The sequence below is a fragment of the Daucus carota genome, chromosome 6 (assembly GCF_001625215.2).
Source record: "Daucus carota subsp. sativus chromosome 6, DH1 v3.0, whole genome shotgun sequence".
NCBI classification, from domain to species: Eukaryota; Viridiplantae; Streptophyta; class Magnoliopsida; order Apiales; family Apiaceae; genus Daucus; species Daucus carota.
In genome coordinates, this window is record NC_030386.2 from 6,726,626 (window position 1) to 6,746,999 (window position 20,374).

General features: G+C 34.4%; 1 protein-coding gene across 2 annotated transcripts; it reads right to left on the bottom strand.

Annotated features, from left to right (window-relative positions):
- Positions 1-1,625: 1,625 nt before the first annotated feature.
- Positions 1,626-20,191, bottom strand: LOC108227453 (protein SEMI-ROLLED LEAF 2). 2 transcript variants are annotated; one of them, XM_017402592.2, is made up of 20 exons: positions 20,037-20,191; positions 19,601-19,762; positions 19,093-19,167; positions 18,487-18,602; positions 16,317-16,431; positions 16,021-16,149; positions 12,386-12,433; positions 11,915-12,123; positions 11,639-11,835; positions 11,242-11,534; positions 9,437-9,586; positions 8,997-9,341; positions 8,758-8,907; positions 6,976-7,051; positions 6,397-6,524; positions 4,748-4,945; positions 4,019-4,159; positions 3,808-3,933; positions 3,382-3,585; positions 1,626-2,129 (listed from the first exon to the last, which is right to left on the bottom strand). In XM_017402592.2, the coding sequence occupies exons 2-20, from the start codon at positions 19,733-19,735 to the stop codon at positions 1,977-1,979; spliced, it is 2,988 nt and encodes a 995-aa protein (XP_017258081.1). In that variant the 5' UTR covers positions 19,736-19,762; positions 20,037-20,191; the 3' UTR covers positions 1,626-1,976. The 2 variants fall into 2 exon arrangements, with proteins under 2 accessions (XP_017258081.1, XP_063935097.1); XM_064079027.1 differs by having other exon boundaries at positions 19,601-19,759; positions 20,037-20,174.
- Positions 20,192-20,374: the final 183 nt, after the last annotated feature.

The window sequence follows — 20,374 nt, forward strand, 5'->3', positions numbered from 1 at the left end:
TGTATATATATGGATTTTTTTCGGGTTTCGGGTTTGGATCGGATTCGGATTTCGGGTCGGGTTTCGATACGGAATACTTAGTATCCAAATCCAAACTCGTTCGGGTTCAAAAATCAAATCCAAATCCAAATCCAAAATATCGGGTTCGGTAAGATCCATTCGGGTCGAAACGGTCGGGTATCCATTCAGATCGGTTTTTTCTGCCATCCCTAGTCTCTGCGGGATGATATAAGAGTGTCAACTCCACCGGTCCTCTTATACTCCTTTGTTATATATTTATTAATATATGAACCACAAAAAAGACGGATGTGATGGATGAATTGGAGAAAATGAATTTTTTGTTACTAAAAATAAGTTGACGAATGTGAACTTCTAAAAGAGATGAATAAGATCTAAAATTTATAAAAGAAAACCTCCAAGAGTCTATTCAACCTCCATTTAAATCAAGGCTCTTTATTTCTACTTAAGAGCTAGTACAAAACCTCTTAGAGATACTCTTAAAGTCCCTTGGAACTCTATTTGAACGATGACTCTCAAATTTTCTATTTAAAAACTCATGTAGAGAGCCTTTAGAAGATACTCGAAGAGTGTCTACTCCAAAAATCTTCTTTATACTCTTTTTTTATTTTATATTTTATTAATATATGAAACAAAAGAAGGAAAGTGATCGATGACTAGGAAAGAATGTATTTTTTATTACTAAAAATAAGCTAAGAGTCATGTGCATTCTCTTTAGAAAGAGGAGAGAGAATAAATTCTTAAGTTTACAAAGAGCCTCTAAAACTATGGTTCACTTGGATGGAAGAGAAAGAATAAGCTCTTAAATTCATAATAAAGAGCCTCTAAGGCTATAGTTCACTTGGATGGAAGACATAGAATAAACTCTTAAATTCACAAAGAACGGGTAAGGTTGGAATGATATGAAATTTGTTCTATAAATTAGGAATGAGTAGAAAAAATGTATATAATTTTCATTAATTATGTCATTCCATTCCAACTATTTAAAGTAAAAATCTAACTCACATGTTCCAGACGGTATGCTTATTTAAATCTAATCCACATATTCCAAAAGGAATACTTAATCCACTCTTCATCATGTTTCCAAACAATCTTCATCATAAAAAATTTAAACTGACTCATATTTTTAGCCACTATTGTCTCATGCTTTCTTCTTTTATCATTAAATTTTTTTATGATTTTTTATTTCATTCTCTACTTCCATTCCATCCAAGTAAACACAACATAAAAATGTTGTGAATCTTCATTTTAAACCAATGCTCTTTATTTTTTGTACCTAAAGAGCTCGTGCAGAGATCCCTTAGAGATGCTCTAAGTATACAAAACCGGAACTCCTCTTTCCTCCCACAACCAAGAAAATAGCTCCCGTCCAAGGAGCTAATATTTAACAAATTAGATCACAAATGCCAACATAGCAGCCTTCAGCTTTTTAGCACAATTGTGTTTATGATTTCTCAAGATTGTACATTATTAAAAGATATTTCAAAGAGGTTTTGCAAGATCAGATGATTTGATGTACACTTGCCACAAATAAATTTCAAAGATAACAATACCAACATTGGACACCAAAATAACAGACAAGATATGTAAATCGTTAGCACACTGCATACTAAAAATTGTGTTAGGATTAAGATTTGCAGATTTTATGAAGATTTCTGCAAGGTATTTCCACAAGTGCATTAATGAAAAGATAAAAGAAGCGGATACGGACACTGCTTTATCTTTTGTACTAGATTTGCACACATTTATAGAGTGGAACTTCTATACAATACAAAACCATATATTGACGACTCTCTCTATGAGCATATAAAGAATGAAACAATAACAACTTCCCGCCCACCCCACAACACAGACACAATTGTGTTTTTCAACCCTCAAGCGTTTTACTATTAAATTTATAGGGTGTTGGTAACCGAGACCAAGTAGGCATATAGTTACATACAAACAGCAAGGACTATTTAGCATCCAGCTGCTTTCAAGAACTTGTCATAGGGGCTTGAAGGCGGTAACCTGAAAGATTGTTGCTGCACATGTTCATGTGGAAAGACAACAAGCTGACTCGGCTGCTCCAAGGTTGCCACTGTAACATCCAACTCGGGAACCTTCAGGACCTGAAAACAAAGTGCAGAGCAATTCAATGTGTATTTTCAAACGAACGGATGTAGAGATCATGCTTTCCAGAATTTCAAACACATGAACTTTTTGAAGGCATAACCTCCCAAAATATCAATCTATCAACCATTCAATTCAACCTGAAGCAAATCTGTAAAGGCAAGACCATTTTTTATTTTAAACAAAGACCTTGTAATTAATGAAACCAATCTTAGACGTGTAAGCCGAATATTCCATATGAAGCCCCAAATATTATTACAATGGCTCAATGTTATCCCAAAGCTTTCCGTTTAGCTAGGCAAGAAACCCCAAAATCCTAAACTTTAGTTATAAGTTTGAAAGACCCTTCCCGTATTTGGATAAACCGGTTGAGTGAAAGCTAGGTAACAGGACAGTTAAGAAAAATATATAGTTGAATGATTAAACTATATATTTAGGAATATTCTAAATTATAGGGGTGAAATCAAGTTGAACAAATGCAAAGATCAGATTAGGTTCTAACTTTTAAATACTCGTTCAGATTCAACCTAGATTCAAATTAAGAATACTCAAAAATGATTATTTACCAAACTCCAATATGTGTTCACTTAGTATAATTTTAATACAAATGAGTAAATGATACATATGTAATACAAAAAAAAACAAGATACGATTCAAGCCAGTAGCCTTTGATAAATATGACCCAATATTATTCGGCTCAGAAGTCGTGCAGATTATACACTACAAACTGGGTATCAAATTCTCTCATTTTTTATGAAAAAAATGAATTATATTAGATTTTAATGAATTATATTCGTTTTTAGCTTAACGTATAATTGTTCTTGTTTGATATGAGCTGCAATCCGATCCTCTAACAAGTCCTTCTCTTCTGAAGTTCAAAAACCAGTTGAGAAGCCCTAGGGTAGTGATTCTTTTGCAATTGGATGACCTTTTTGCGATCAATCCACCACAAGAGAAGAAAAAGAAAGATGAGGTATGCTCACAGAGTACCATATTTCGTTTTGTTTTTCCTTCCAAATATGGAAAAACAAAATGAGGTATGCCCACAGAGCATTCCTGTTTGAATATTGAAATTGGCCCCATGAATGTCTGGCACTTGGGGTAAAAAAGGGCTTCACCTCTCCCTCCCCCAACCCCAATCCAAAAACACCCCAAGGAGTAACAATAATATACCAAGTAACCATGAAGTATTTCAAATCACATATATGATTAAATTCCAATTTTTGAAGTATGAAATGGCAGCAAGCTCACCCCATTTGCCAAAGGAGTCTCCTTTTCAGAATCATTGAGAGAGAGTACCACCTTGGCTTCATGCTGCGATTTGAAACTTTGAAGTGCTGACATCTTCTGCTGTTTACCTGTTACTAGGGCCTCACACTGATTCTTCACTTGATCATATGGAATGGGCATTGAGGAGATAGGAAAGCTCGCGACATGACGAGCTGTTTCCAGAACCTAAAGTTGATAGTTATAGAAACCAAGTCATAAAAAAAGAAGCAGAAGAAACGATACAAATATTTCACTTCCAAAATTGAAACTATAGAGATAAGAAAATAGAAAGGAAGAATTTTCAAATTACCAGATTTACAATTAGAAAAATTAAGATATAGTTGGTAGAAGCAAATTTACAATGACAGCCAAACAGAGTGATACAGTTCAAAAGAGAGGCCAACTTACTGATTCTAAGAGCTGGTTCACACTCAAAATATCAATTGACTTGACAGGGAGAGCTGTTTTCCGTCCCGATGAACTACCATAAAGATCAGGAAATGCTTCTTCATCCATTAATGCAGAGGGCATTGCCTGGAAGAAATCAATATGGTTGCCAGATTAAATAATGCATGATGAAGTACTAGGAGGAATTGAATTAGTAAGTTGCTTCTGTGACCTCATCAAATGCCTGAAACTCCATTCGGGCAAGTGGAGAACATGGATGTGGAGTCTCCATAAACAAGGGACCGCCCAATGGATACGCATCATCTGGAGAAAATCCTTCTAGGAGTTGCTTCTTTATGCTTGATAACTCTTCCTGTGACAATACATATGTACCAGTTAGTGTATATTTAATATATAAATACTGCTGTATCTAGTGATACATTTAGCATTCCAAGTACATTAAAACTGAAAACTATAAAGTAACATATAGCCGAGCTTCATATTCCTGCTGACTTTGAAACCTACAATACCGATTGAAATCCCTTCTCAAGTTCTAAAAGAAGTATCAACGAAGTGATGAATAAATTTTAATAAGTGGTAGTCCACAGTATTTTAAATGTCCAATAGTCCCTCTATCCCCTTTCAGTAGTCCCGTAGACTTTTTTAGCACAGTTTATACGAGGTGCACAAGAAATATTTAGATCAATATAAATTTCTCATTATCATGTCAAATAAGATATAGTTCTCAAATTTATTTGACATAAAAAACAATAAATGATATAATATACATAATTATTTAATACCTCCAAATGTGTGTCAGAAGTTTAAAGTCAAGGCACTAATACAATACTGTTCTCTCACAAATTTGCTCTACAAATAAAGAAGACCCTTTGGGGTAAAATGGAACTCTCGTTGTGATCTAGATAAATATATATTCAAGCAAAAGCAAGTGAATTATTACCTCAGACAACTCTTTACAGGAAATAAAGTGTTCAACTACCATTTCTTTCAACACCTCATCTCCTGATTTCACAGCAGAAAGGGACTTCAAAGCAGCAATTTCATCTTCTGGTGAACCATAACTATTCCTTGCATCACCCAGTTGTGAACGTGCAACTTTAAGTTTATTATCTTCAACCAACTCAAGAAAAGGATCAGCCTGTCATATATTATGTTTCTTATGATATTCACCAAGGCAAGCAGATTATAATTTTGCACAATTAAACAATCCAATGTCTTGAACACAATCATGCAATAGATAAATAAAATGGGAAAATGAATTTCTTTATCACTCAACTATTTACCTGTTTAGAAACCACACACTGAACTATTAACATTTTTTTTCTTATCCCTTAGCATTAGAATATAAGCATTTCGTTATCTATTCCGTTAACTTTTATGATTCACTTAGTAGGAAATGACAATTGACAGGAAAACAATACAGCCATGATGTATATTTTACAGTCTACCTTATTTGATATCTAACTTGTTTGTACATTATTTGATATCTAAGAAATAACTTGACCTATGATTTACAATTTGTAGTCTGCAGGGCTCAGTCTTCAACAGGTGCATGACAAAAAAGAAAGAAAAAAGAAAGAGGCAAATCTCCTAAGGCCACAGTCAACAACCTCCCACAGATACTTCAAGTCAGCAACCTCCAACAGATCAATCAACTCCCCAGGCTCCTTCAAATCACGAGGTCCCAACAGAGATAGCTCAAGAAAAGAGAAGGGGACCAAAGGTTTCAAATACTGGAGTTTAAGCGAGAAAAAAGCAAGGTGTTATTGGAGTTCTCATTGAGGATGATGGACAGACTTACATGTCCTCATCGAGGTCCACAGTTACTGACAGACTCACAACCAAGCACCACTACTCAAGCTGCGGAAGAGATGCAAGACAACCAGGTTCAATTCAGCCAAGCTCATCTAAATCTCCTCTGAAAAAGGGTGGCAAAATTGTTTTTCTAAGAAGTGAATCGAGGAAATAGAGTTCAAAGAATTGCTTTGTTGTCAAGTGTCATCTAGCTTATTTGTAGTCTATTTTGATGAACAATTTCTAGTATGTTCTCAAGTTACTACGGGAAGCATAAAAGTTAACGGAATGCTTGAATTCTAATGTTAAGGTAACCTTAGTGACAAGAATAAAAATGATTTTAGTTCAGTGCAGACCTGGCTCTAACTCCATGCGGCCCATGCAATGGCATGGGGCCTGTATAGCAATTTAAAAGAGATTAGATTACTGTTATTTATATATGGGGGCCATTTTCCTTAAGTTCGCGTGAGGTCTTCTAAGTTTTGGGGCCGGCCCTGGTTCAGTGAGAGGTTTCTAAAGTTCTAAACAAGTAGATAGTTGAGTGATAAGAAAATTCATTTTCCCTAAAAAAGTTACAAGAGATACAGACTTACTGATCATCGGCAATATCATATTATATATAGTACAGGGTTGAAGTCTTCCTAATCATCAGCGGTATCAACTTATATATATAGAACAAGAGATACAGACTTACTGATCATCGCCAATATCATATTATATATAGTACAGAGATGAAGTCTTACTAATCATCAGCGGTATCAACTTATATATATAGAACAGGAGATACAGACTTACTGTTTCACTAGTCAAAGAAGATTTCACAGGGGAAATTAGTTTTGAAAATTTTCCCGCTCGAGCTGTGACTATAAGCATGTACAATGCCAAATTAAAGAGAGACCTTCTTCGTGACGGCTGCATACCTCCTTCAGAATCCAGAGAAAAAAAAATTGGTTTAATAGTAGCTCCATTTGATTAACATTTTAAAATTTATTCTGGAATCTATTGTCTTCATAAAACTCAAAGTTTACAAGATAATTAAAATGTCCAAAAGTCTTCATAATACAAACTTCACCAGATTAGCGGAAATTCTGTTAAAAATATCTCCCCCCCCCCCCCCCCCTCTCTCCCTCTTTTGTAATTACAGAAGGCCTCTTGAAAAAGATGTATGGAACATTAATGATGCTAACTATTTATCATAAGTCATAGAATATATAAAGTTCTAGTGATATATGGTAGCTTATTTATCATAAGTCGTAGAATATATAAAGCCCTGTGTTCTGTTTAAATGACATCATAGATTGTGATAATTATGCAAAACTATTTAGTCATCTGACTATCACGTCTGAAGACGGGTGCTCAACAAAGCCAACTTACCTTCATGATCCAGAGAAACGCTCCTAAGGGAAAATGCCAACTGAAAACACCGTGCAAGAGCCTTATGACTGGAGTGCTGTGTTGAACAAAGGCAATCAGTGCACAGTGAATAGAACCATTCCATGTTCGGAAAATGCACGACATGAAATCAAAAAGGTGCAGTAATAACAACCGACAAAATTATACTAAATTTTAAAATCAGGGTACATTACAAAATTACCCTGACAGGTGTTTTGATATATCATCCAAATCTGGATTACTACGACTGAACAAAATATAGTAATTTAATGAAAAAGGTGTAACTTGCACTAAAAAATTTTGAAAAAATTGTACAATACCAAAAAACAAAAATTCTAAAGAGGAACAACACTAAGTTACATTTTTTAATCAGTTATATCAGTGCCATTGTTGTTGAGTCGCTCGACTAGTCGCGACTAGTCGTCGACTAGTCGAGCAGTCGGTGTGAAGGGCTCGACTGGGCTGGTCGACTGGAAAAATGTAGGTATTTCGCTCGACTGATGACTGACTGGTCGACTGGAAGACCTAGTCGGTCGACTGGAGTTCAATTTCAAAAAAAAACAAAAGCCCAGTAATACAGTTGCATAAAACATAAAACCCAGTTGTATTAAAACCTAAAAATGAAAGCCCAGCAGCCTCCGGTCGATTCCAACAGCTCTTCATCCTCTCCTCTTACACACACACACACACACACACTTATATATATACACACATACACTGATATATCATACACACACACACACACACAAACACAGTAATATATATACACACAAACACTTACAGAGTTACAATAGCTTGTTTAATCTGTTATTACTTACACACTCTGTTATTACTTGCACATTGATACACACACTTGCACACTTTGTACTCAGTAGTCAGTATTCACTAGTTGTAGTAGCCATTGTTTAATGCCAGGACACACTCACAATTACAGTAGCTTTGTTTAATCTACAGAATAGCTGATGCATCGAACGAGGTTTGTTTATGACTCGTCTAATGATCCCAAAAGGGATGCCAAATCTACTGATCCGGGCTGGAAATATGGAACACACATATATAATTTATTACACATATAAATATAAGTATATATAATATATATTATTAATTTTATACCTTGTCGACTAGTGTCGACTAGTCTACGACTAGTCTCGACTAGTCACGACTCGACTTGCTGGAGAGTCTGGTCGACTCGACTCGACTTACCGACGTAACAACCATGATCAGTGCAAACTCTGTTGAGAGAATATGGAATGAAAAACATGCAAGGCATGTCAAATTCTTAATTTAAGAAATTTACAGATTAAAAGCCTTGGTGGAACAAGGAATACTAATCTAGATAAGGTCTGGTACTTATCACTTAATCTACATATGATGAATAAAACAAAACCAAAAATAGAAGCGAACATATATGCTAACAATTGTGTGTACACATACACACAAGAGAAGACACCCACATACACGTGTGCTTACACACACACACACACAAATACATACATACATACATATACATATACATGTGTGTGTGTGTAGAGAGAGAGAGAGAGAGAGAGATTAAGATATTAAAATCCCCCCCCCCCCCCCCCCCCCCCACAAAAGATATGATAAAAGACATGTTCACAAACAGAGGGACAATGGGAGATTAAAGAAGGATATTTGAGTGGAGAACCAAAAAGAATTTAGTATTAAAATCTCTTAATGATCTACAGCAGAACAGTACTGTATTAGAATAAAAACAGTAGATGGTGTGCAGCACAGAGCACTCACCTTTGACAGAGTAAATAACAACACGAGATGATATGTATGTGCCATTGCCTCAAAATTTGTGGGGGTGTTATCGAAAGTTGTTGCCTGAACCCAGATCGAGGAGAGTAGAAGACTCACTTGATGACTACTTAAACGAAGGGATGTCGATTCCTGGAAAGAAACGTAAAAGACATGGCACTGTCAAAATCACATATTGTACTTGCAGATAATTAAAACAGCACTTAATAATTTTCTCATACATTGCTAATGTCAGTAGAAGAATGCTTAAAGCTATATGTCTGGCCGAACGATGGCTTTTCCTTCGGCTTATCTAGATGCATACCGACAACTCCACTAGCTTCCATTGGTGCTATCATACGTCCAGAGTTTGTTTTGCTCGCATTCTGAAAAGAGTGCCTTTCAATGCTACCCACTAATAGAGGGCCAAGTAGGTCTTGTGAAGGGTATCCACCATGAACTGACCAAGGAGTAGTAAGGGATGGTAATAGGACGGTGGAGAAAACATGGTGTGCCCCTATGCGTGTTTCATGATCAGGATGAGCCATCGCCAAGAGCAAATGGTGAAAGAGGGCATCGGGAAAGGCCTGAAGCAGTAAAAAAGCAACATCAATGATTACCTTGACTAATCACATATCTGTTGTGCAGCAAAGGTTGTATTAAGCAAAGGTGTTTATACTACCTTTTTGTAATATAATACATTAGGAAGAGAAGATATAATCTGTGCAGTCCGATAAACAACATAAACTGCTGTCCTAGCTAATACTCCAGTCACTGGAATGTTCTCTAGTACCACAGCCATCATATCAAGAATCGGTCCCACATCCCCAACCTGCCAAATAAAAGTAAATTATTGTACATATAACATATCGTATAACCAGCTACTATTACAAACATAATGGCTCAATGAGTTCTGTAAACAACATATTTTGTAATTCCAGCAGGAACTTGGTAGAAAATCTGCCTTCAGCATTATTACAAGACTTAAACGTGGTTCCACATACAGAATGAACAATCTCTGACAACATGCTTGTCCTTGGATTTATTAGTTGGTTATACGAAATATCTTTAAGGTTTTTATTCTATGTACACTTTGGAATCAAGAACTATAATCATCAAGAAAGTAAAAGTGCGATAAAGCTCTTCACTTGCTTAAAGTACCAAAAGTCCAGAAAAAGAACTATGGTCTGGAGAACTATTACACATTATGAAATAAATAGAACGCCAATAAGAATGACGATAGCTGGGAGACCTATTACGATTATACCACGCCTAGAATCAAGTGAATATTCCTTCGACACTTCCAATTTTAAAGTTTTTGAAATATCATACAATAATCCTTATAAACATAAAGAAGAAGTGGTTCAAGCCAGAAAATATCAAGATTATATAATCTATGTACAGGAATTGAGGACGGTGGACGGGCACGCAGACAGGCAAAGGTAGGTTGCATCCACACCCCGAATCAAAAGGAAAAAGTGTTTGATATTTTTTTGTTAAAAACTAAAGTCCCGCAATGTGCACTTGTGCATAGTATAATCCTTCACATAGATAGTTTGCATGTTAATTTTCTTAAATCATACACTTTTTCAATTCTATGTAAATTTATTTGTATTAGCTTTAAAAGAATAACAATCATAATAGCTTTAAAAGAATAGCAATAATAATAGTGCCATTTTTGGAAATATAGTGTTTTTCTAGAAAAGTAATATAATATTTTATCGTAGATAAAATATCAGCATAACAATGATAAATACTTCAAAAAAAATCCATAGATAAAAATCTAATCACGCAACATAAAAAATCCCCCTTCACCCCAAATTCAAGTTGGACCATTGACTGAATATAAGATAAAAAAATATGATCATCATATTTCCAACTGTAAGTTCCACAGGAAAAGAGAGTGGCTAGGAAATAAATTGCAAAATATATGGAGTATAAATATTCAAAAACTCATAGTTACTGTCCGATATTGTCTTTAGCAAGTTATAATCCTAGGTTAACATGAGAAATTAAGTTTCTCTAAGAATTGTACTAAAAACTATGTTACTCAACTCTAACTCGGGTACGAAGTGTCAGACACGACACACATCCAAGTGTCGGACTCCAAAAATCTGAAAATTGGGGAATCCAGGGGATGCTGTCCAAATTTTTGGACACGGGTACAGGCATACGGCATAATACAGTAATAATAAAGAATGGTAGGTAAATACCTTAACAAAAAGTAACAATCAAATTCTGATTAAATACAATTTTGTAACAAATTTTGTAAATTTAGGATCTTCTCTACTTGTTTTTTATTTTTGCTTTTTTTTTTTTGGGTTTCCATTGTATATTCAACTTATATGTAGTCTTAAAGTTGGCTAATGTGTCCACATCTTAGTAAAAGGATCCGACACGGAATAAGGAGTGTCCAAGTGTCGTACACGTGTACGGCTCCCTAAACAGAAGAGTTGAGTAACATAGACTATAATCATTATGGCAAACCTTATGCGAAAGCTTGGAGATGCAATTTTCCAATGCAATCTGTAGATCCAAATTACATTTATATGAGCCATCTTCAGGGTTTGGTGATTCGATTGCATTCTGAATGCATTTGCGTAAATGCTTCATTAGATCAGCTAGTGCACCAATAATTGCAACTGAGGACTGTGGCTTCACATTCTCCGCGATCTGTGTGGCAACGTTGACAATATCTATCTGCATACTGTACTGTTTTCCAACATTTTTATGCTCTAGGTGCTTGACCAAGAGTGACAAAAACAAATGAGAATTTCCTCCTGATAGTCCCAATAATAAATAAACCTTTAATTAAATTAAAGCCAAATATATTTTCACTTCAAGTACCAAAAAAAGAAAATAACACTTTAGGATGATATGTAACCTGATTCCTCCAGCTGTGTTTGCAAATATGTCAACATAGAACAAGCAATTCCTTTATCTGAGGACCAAAGATCCTCATTGTCAAAACTGTTGAATAGAGGTTCAAGTACACGACGCACTGTTGTTGCTTCCTTCGCCAATTGAGCTATATTATGCAAGCAGATTCTAGACCAGTAAGACGGAGTTCCATGTGTATCCCTTTAAGATGAGGAAGAGTAAACATTAAATATCGAGTAAATGCATATATATATTAACAAGTAACGAATATGGACATTACATCATGTCAGCTACGCCTCGTTTAGTATTAATGAGGTTATCTGTAGATGAGATCTTCATGCCAATATTCGGGAATGATGAACCATTATTGTCCACTTTGAGCACCTCTTGGACCCACTGTTCCTGCGATTGAGTACTATGCCCATCTTGTTTGGTAGTTTCTGGGTTCATGGAGAGATCCATGTAATTCTCCAAAGTCACTGATATAATCTATTTCAAAAATACATGCATGAATTTAAGTAGACACCAAGTACAGCAATTAGCAAGTTTACATTCCTCTGTCATAACCCAGTTACAAGCAATAACAAACCTTCACAAAATATTAAGTTTGAACAGAAGAAACGAAATGCAGACTGATATATAACATGCACATATGTCTATATACATGTGAGTCGGTGCATGTTTCATGTTTGAGTTTATCATTCCTGAAGAGAAAAGAAGAGAAAGAAAAAGAAATTGAAGAAAACCTTACTTTGTCAAAGTCCATTGATATATGAGAATGATTCCCCATAAATTTAACCTAAAAAATCATGAAAGGGAAATGATGCAATATTTTAGTACAGATTAGAGATCCCAAATCAAATTGCAGAATCCATATTGCACAACAAAAAGAAAGTATATGATAAAAACAAAAGTTTTCGGAAATATAGATAGTAGTGAAAGAAACGTCTGGTTCGCCGGGTGGTAAGGGTTTGGAGCCCAAAGCAAGAATCAGATTTGTGGGGTACATGATTAAAATTTGACTACTGATATCATGTGTTTAAAGTGTTTTATAATTAAAATAATTGTTTATATTGATGAAAATAAATTAATTTATTATTTTTTAGCATCAAAAATTAAGATTTTACTTTGTTTTGAAAATAACAATCAAAAAATAGATGAACAGGTGTAACTAAAGTTCATTCCACATACCTGTCATGATACCACCTCACCCCTAAGGTTTCAAGAACCTATACCTTATAGGTTTGAGGTATGAATATTAAAATATAAAAAACTCCAACCAAACACTTGGTATAGGTTTAGCTTATCTAAACTAGTACTTGATACCGGAAATTAGACAAACCATACGGCCCCTTATAGGTTTCCAATTGTGAAGACGAAGACAAGTGGTATGACCGGTTTTTGCCCTGCCTTTTTGTATATATGTTTGACATTACAACTCACCCAAAAGGCGAAAAATATCAAGTGGCATAATTAAACTGAATATTGATGTTAATTATGATGCAAATATACAATTGTACTACTCACTAGTATATAGAACTGTGTAATGGACAAATGGATCAGTATTCTGCCAAACAAAAAGGCCCAAGGTGTTAAAAACGTATTTTAGTCACACAAGAATGGGAAGGATGTCTAGGACTCCAGGGAAGAACAATAAATTATTAATGAAACCGAGTGGAGAAAAGATAAATAAATAAATTATAAGAAGTAACAGGAGTGGTGGGCCCACGAGGGAAAGGGGATCGAGGGAGGCTATTGATATTGCGTAACTTAATTAGGTTGTCGGAGAGAGGCTGAACCTCTCAAATTGTCCAAGCTCTTTTGTAATTTCTAAGATCTATCATCAATTCAAGTAACTTTATCAATACATTTCATCTTCTTTTGCTTGGGGAGTTACAATCCCGTGTTCTTGGTTACATTATTCGGCTAGTATGTGTAAATTACAATTCAATCAATCAAGACTCAAGACTCATGTTAGAGAAAAGGTAGGCCAGTTAATAAATTTCATTAAGATGAACTAAGAGATGTAATTTATATATTGCATCCCACAATTACCAAAAATTATTTTTAAAATTTTCTCCATTTCCAAGCATCAAGTTTAGAGATGGGAGAGAAGCGTATAGACATAAGGATACAAAAAATGGGAAAATAATGTTCTTGACTCTCGAGGTAAAACATATGCGATCTCAAAATATATATATATATATATATATATAGAGAGAGAGAGAGAGAGGGGGAGAGAGAGAGAGGGGGGGGGAGAGTCTTATTCCAGTTAAACTACTAAATACAAACTTAAATGCGAACCAATGCTTTATGGGAAGGTTTGTGGACCCTGAGAATGGACCCCGAGGTGGGCCTTGGCAACGCCTAGGTGGGGCTAGTGGACAGGGGTGTGCCCTAGTGGGAAGGGGGTGGGCTAAAGTATTGGCTCTTGAGCTTGTCTGGAGCATCTCTGGGTCCTATCCGGAGCCTTAATGAAGCTTTAGAGGGCCCGAGGTGAATTGAGTGGGGTCAGGAGTGGGCCCTGGGTGGGTGATGACATCTAGGGGGTGGGTGATGTCATATAAGTCTAGTTTCTCTTCGTTCACAATTAGTGGTTTGTATTTGATCTTTGGCCTTTAGGGGCTTACTCCAATTGGAAACTAAATTAGCCTATAGTCTCTCTCTCTCTATATATATATATATATATGGGCTTACTCCATTGGAAACTAAATTAGCCTAGAAACTAATCCCTGGCCAATTATTCATCACCATTGTTCTTAACTACAAAGATCACTTAATTGTATATCAGAAATCACTATATAATATATGCAAAATCTGATAAATATAGATATAAAAATACACATATATACAACATATATCATCATCATCTTCAATCACACTACATTGATGGAACTCCTAGCATCATTATCAACCCCTTCCACTACTGCCGCCGTCACTTACAACCATGATTTGCTTATCACCGTCACTTACTACTAATGACTATCTACCATCACCACACAGTCACACACCTCATCCCGTTATTTGCTACCATCATGGACCCTTCTACAACTATAGTAGATCATCAATAATCGACCACCAATATCAATCATAAGTAAATTTTCTCAATTATTAAAAATTAAAACTGATGAATTTACTGTATAAAATAGTGATTCGCAGCATAGAAACTAATGATTTCGGTAGTTATAAACAGTGATTGAAGGAGTGGCTTCTAGTTTCTAGAATAAAATTGGTTTTATTTGATCACTTGCCTATATATATATATATATATATATATATATATATATATATATAATAGGGTCTTACATTAAAAAAACCTTCTTAAAATAAAAACTAGAACCTAAACTAAATTATTTGCTAAATCGCGTTAAAATATAGGACATATGGTGCAAATTGATCGTTGGGAGATGGAGAAATACAGTGAAGTCAAATTTCAAAAAAGGGCCACCTGTATATATATATATATATATAATGTTTTTTTGCATACACACACACACACATATATATATACATACATATATATGTACACGTATATACACACAACACAAACATATATACATATATATATATATATATAGAGTCCTACTCCAATAGAAACCAAATTAGCCTAAAAACTAAAAACCTGTTTCTGGACAGTTTTTTTATCACTATTTTTAACTACATAAATCACTAATTTGTACATAACATATCACTAATTTATATATAGCATATCTCGCGAATATAAATATATACACACACATATGTGCAACATATATGACCATCATCTTCACCCAAATCGTAATAATGGACCTCTTACCACCATTACCAAACGTTTGTATGACTTGCCACCATTGTCTATCATCACCTATAGTCACATACACTTTCCATCATAACTTACAAAACTAACGACTACTTATCATCATCATACAACTTCTCTTGCGGCTTTCTACCACCAAGAACCTTCCTACGGATGAAATTAATCATCTATAATCGATTATCAATAATTTAGATAAGTAGATTTTCTCAATTTTGATAATAAAAATCGATGTTTATATACTGTATAAAAACAGTGATTAGTGCAGTATAAATTAGTGATACCCGTAGTTATAAATAGTGATAGGGAAACTGGTTTCTAGTTTTTATTTTAATAGTGGTTTCTATTTGATCATGAGCCTATATATATATACACACACATAAATATATATAACGAATAGTTTAAACACAATAGCAACTCATAAATTATCTCAAGTGAAATTAATCAAACTGCACATGATAAAACTGATAATGTTTATATTATGTAAGTTCAAATTTCATGAGATAGTTGGCAAAAAAACTGTCGGTAATATTCACAGTTTAGTGGTTGATGATAATCATCATTAAACATGTATGCACGATGAATTAGCCTACCATGAAAGCTAAAGCCTGAAGTCCTGCTGACCGTAATTGTAATGTTCTTTCATCATCACCAACTTCTTGGGCCAACTGACAAAGTTTTGGGATAAGTCCTTCTAAGTTGAACATATATGTGCTATCCACCTGCAATTCTTTAATAATAACTTCATTCTGTAACTAGCAATAAATTGTATACTTTTATTCTCTTTTTCTATTGCAAAGATCAGGTATTGAAATTTAAATATTACAAGTTCTATCAACAGAACCTGTTTCTTCATAATCAATATCACAAGTCTTAATACAGCATGTACCTGATTGTTCACGAACTCAACAATAATATTGCAACCTAAAATTTGCATCTCATCTTCCCCTGTGTGTTCTAATAAAGTTCGAACAGTTCCCAACGAACTACTAGCAAAAAGTGGCCTGCCAACAACACAAGCTATTATCAATAATACTGTTTGTAGCCAAGTCTTCAAAGGGATTTATGTGATGAATGTGATGAAAGTGGTACAATGCAGGCAATAATCTTACAGCAAAATCAAGCAGCATCCACAATATCAAACTTAAACAACATTAATGCGATATATGCCAGAGTTCTATTTTATACATAAATATATAATCCTAGTCAGTAATGTCATCCTAGGTTTCTACAGTAGTTCATCAGCAAACATGTAGATTATACATAAGTCTAGTGAATAGAATAAACTTGTAAATAGTGTTCAGGTGGACCTTATGGCTCATTTTGGATAAAAGGCAGTTAAATGAATCAAGTATCTCAAACTTATAATTCCTACCAATTACTGGTGGCATCTTCTTTTCAAATAAAGGAATATTTTAAAGAAATAATAAAGATAAATACCGAGTTACTACACACAAAACTTTAACTTTTTAAATTCTTACAATAGTTAGTCCTTGTGCTCTTTTTAGTGTTGCATTATTATTCCAATGCTTATGAGAAAAGTGTAAACAGATATCCAGTGGAATTCAACAGAAAACCACCCATATCAATATTGTGCGGTACCAGGCCCCAACATAAGAATGTTTATAAACTTTAGAGTAGAAAGGTTAGATATCAAACCTATAATAAAGTGGTTCCATAGAAGATGTTCACAAAGACGAGGCATAACGAAATGTATAATTACACATTACATTCTAAGGTTAAACATATATCATCAACTTTGTTAAAAGTTAGGTCATAGGTGTTACTTAGGAGGTGCACTGAGGCCCAAAAGTTTCTCTTGAGACTAGGCACAGTGCAAGGTGTGGAGTGAGGTGCGTGAGGCTTGACGCGAGGTTCACGCCATGTAGAGAATTAAAACAGCCAATTTAGTCTTATTAGGCTTTTTTAATATAATAAGTGCTTTGTATGCCTCTTGCGCCTCAGCTTAAACATGTATGCCTCTTTCAAATCGCCTTGAATTGGGAAACCGTGGAGAGTTTACTGCACCTCGGTTACAGCTCCTTTAACACCACTCACAGAAATATAATGACATACAAAACAAATATGCAAGCAACTTATCATCAATTCTAATTTACTTTTGCTTCCATTTCTATCATAATTTCTACTCAACTAACAAAATATTATTAATATATCAAAATACAAGTTGCTATCAAATACATCTAGGGCTTTTACTTAAGAACATAAATGATAATAAAAACACTAATTATATAAAAGGATAAATAAAAAAAAAAAAAAACTTTTCATAATCTCACATTAGTAGATTTAGTCTTCGAAATTATAAATTTTTATTGTGTAATATTAATAATTTATCAACAAATAATACACACACACATATATATAGACAAAAGTTCTATGGTGACCACTGTTTCTTGGGAGACAGTGGAGACCATATATAATAGAAAATATATTATTTTGTTGAACATGTTATATAATGACCACTATTTCTCTGAAAATCTTAAAAAATTATGTATGTTTTATAAGAAGAACATGTTCTGTAACTTGCAAAACATGTTTTGCACAGAAGAACAATACATTTTGCAATTTTTTGCTTGCAAAACTTACATAAATTTCAACATATTTAATGAAATAGTGGTCTTCTTAGAATATGTTTTATAAGATAATATATTTTTGTAATATTTTCCTAAGAGAACAACATGGTCTCCAATAAAAGAGTGGTCTCCACATATATTGACTAGATATCTTAATTCAATTATAGGATACACTAGAAGGGAAAAAAAAACTAATATTGCAACTGCAACACCGCCAATCAACAATTTTACAATCGAAGAAGCAGTAGCATGAGATATCAGGTTCAACTATGAAAACAGCTATTCAAATATAAAAAAATCGAATAAAACGAGCAAAAGGGGCTTCCAAAACATTTTAATGTACTCCATTTCTCTTCTACTAACATGGTAGATTATGGAGCATAAATTCCCTCAGAGAATAGGTATTACATCCTCAATAAGGAAATAAAATGCTAATTGATTATGTTAATTTGACGTGTTTGAACTTACATCTGTTCCTTACATGTAGAGAGCAACTTCCTGTAAATGTGCAACACAACTTTTACAGATCCAAAGTGTTCATTCCGCAAATCCTTGTAAAATCTTTGCTCTAAATATTCAGTAATCTGTAAAAAAAAAATGCAGACTGACAATGAAAGGTATATAAATTGAGCTAAACCAAAATGCCTTCTTTTCAAAATTTATTAGTGATGATGGGACGTTACAATTAAAAGTTTTAGAAAACCAAGAATTCTACTATTAATCATTTCAACGGTTAGGTAATATTAATAATACAATACACTTAGATATCTTCTTAGGCAGTGAGACTATAGAAAAGGAGTTTTGTACATTTTTTCCAAGTTATTATCATGTCCCAAAAAAAGCAGGCAGTCCAACACAACAGAAAATGAAGATTCTGATGGACTGGTTTGTTATATAATGTTCTAGTAAGCATCACATGATTAGCACATACAGAACACCAAAAGCTACAATACAGTGAATGCCTGTCAACTCGGGATGTGAAACCTAATTTGACATGTACAGGTGCAAAATTACTTTATGGTCATAACTCATAATTAAATAAAGTGGAATATAGAAAAGGAATATCAGCCTTGCCTTAGGTGTACGTAATGGGTTCTTTAAAGCATATTCACAAAGCTTCCCAATCTTTCGATCATTTGGTTCAGCATCCTGAAAATTGGATATTGATAACATATCAAGGCCTTGAAGGAATAATTTAAAAATACAAGAAGCATGCCTACAGACAAGAAATCACTGGAACTATCAAATGCAACTATTGCAGCTGCAGCTTATGCTTAAACTCAAGAAAAGAACAATTTTATCGACAGGTATAGATAAATGGCTGATCCATAACATCAAGTATTTGTCAACAAATTTAGTGCTTGAACACACAAGCACTACACAGAGATTCTATTCATACTCAGGCCACAAAGTTTATTGAACTAGACAAGATTATATTAAGAATATCAAGTGGTATCAGTTGCTGTTTATTCAAAGAAACTAAGGCAATGGTAAACTAACTAATCCCGAGACAACGCACAAGAGCAGTAAAAATGAAACATGATTACAAAAGAAACAGTAAATTCATCACAAGTAAGCTGACCTGAGAGCGGGGAAAGATGTCCGCCAAAAGCTTTTTGTAGCGTTTTACAGGCTGTCTCGACCTCGCCCGAAGCGAAGGGCAGAAAAAACACACGTTGCTACAGACGGGGACAACCCGCCTCGACATAACCCCCATTTCGAATTCAAGCCCCTCCTCCTCCTCCTACACAAAATTCTGTCAACACCACCTACTCTACGCTATGTAAGATCAAATTTCAACAATTCTAGTACAACAAATACCAAGGATCACATTCAAGCAGTAGCTACAAACTGATTCAAACAAAATTCATATAGCATCATCAATACTACCAAATCAAACTAACTATAAACATCATCGGATCAAACTAACTACAAAATTCCATCTCGATCTAAAACAACAACAAGAAGCAGATCTTTTTTCAAAATTAAGTATGTATTAAATTGAAAGAATTGATTACCTTCACATTAATAAATGATACGAGTGAGAGAGGCCGAGGCTTGAAAAAATAGATTTACAGAGACTGCGAGTATTGTTTTTGATTTTCTCCTCTTCTTCCTTATTCTCTTTCCTCACACCACCGGCATTTAATTCCATCCACCTCAATTATTATTATTTTCGTTTCTATTTCTATTTCGATTCTGTATTTTTATGTTAACTTAAATACATTTTTATTTGTTATTCAAATTTAAATATTTTAATATATTTTGTTGGGTCTCATTAATGAAGGCCATGATGACCCTTGCTAAGGCCAGGAAGCCTTTAAGAGGTGATGTAAGATTCGATGGTCGTTGAAAA

Bases quoted from the DNA above. Each gene is read 5' to 3' on its own strand.
- LOC108227453 (XM_017402592.2), bottom strand. From the start codon at position 19,735: ATGGGGGTTATGTCGAGGCGGGTTGTCCCCGTCTGTAGCAACGTGTGT. The intron at 11,836-11,914 runs GTAATGTCCATA...CTCATCTTAAAG, and splicing joins CGAGGCGTAGCTGACATGAT to GGATACACATGGAACTCCGT. The intron at 2,130-3,381 runs GTGAGCTTGCTG...CTTTGTTTTCAG, and splicing joins AGACTCCTTTGGCAAATGGG to GTCCTGAAGGTTCCCGAGTT.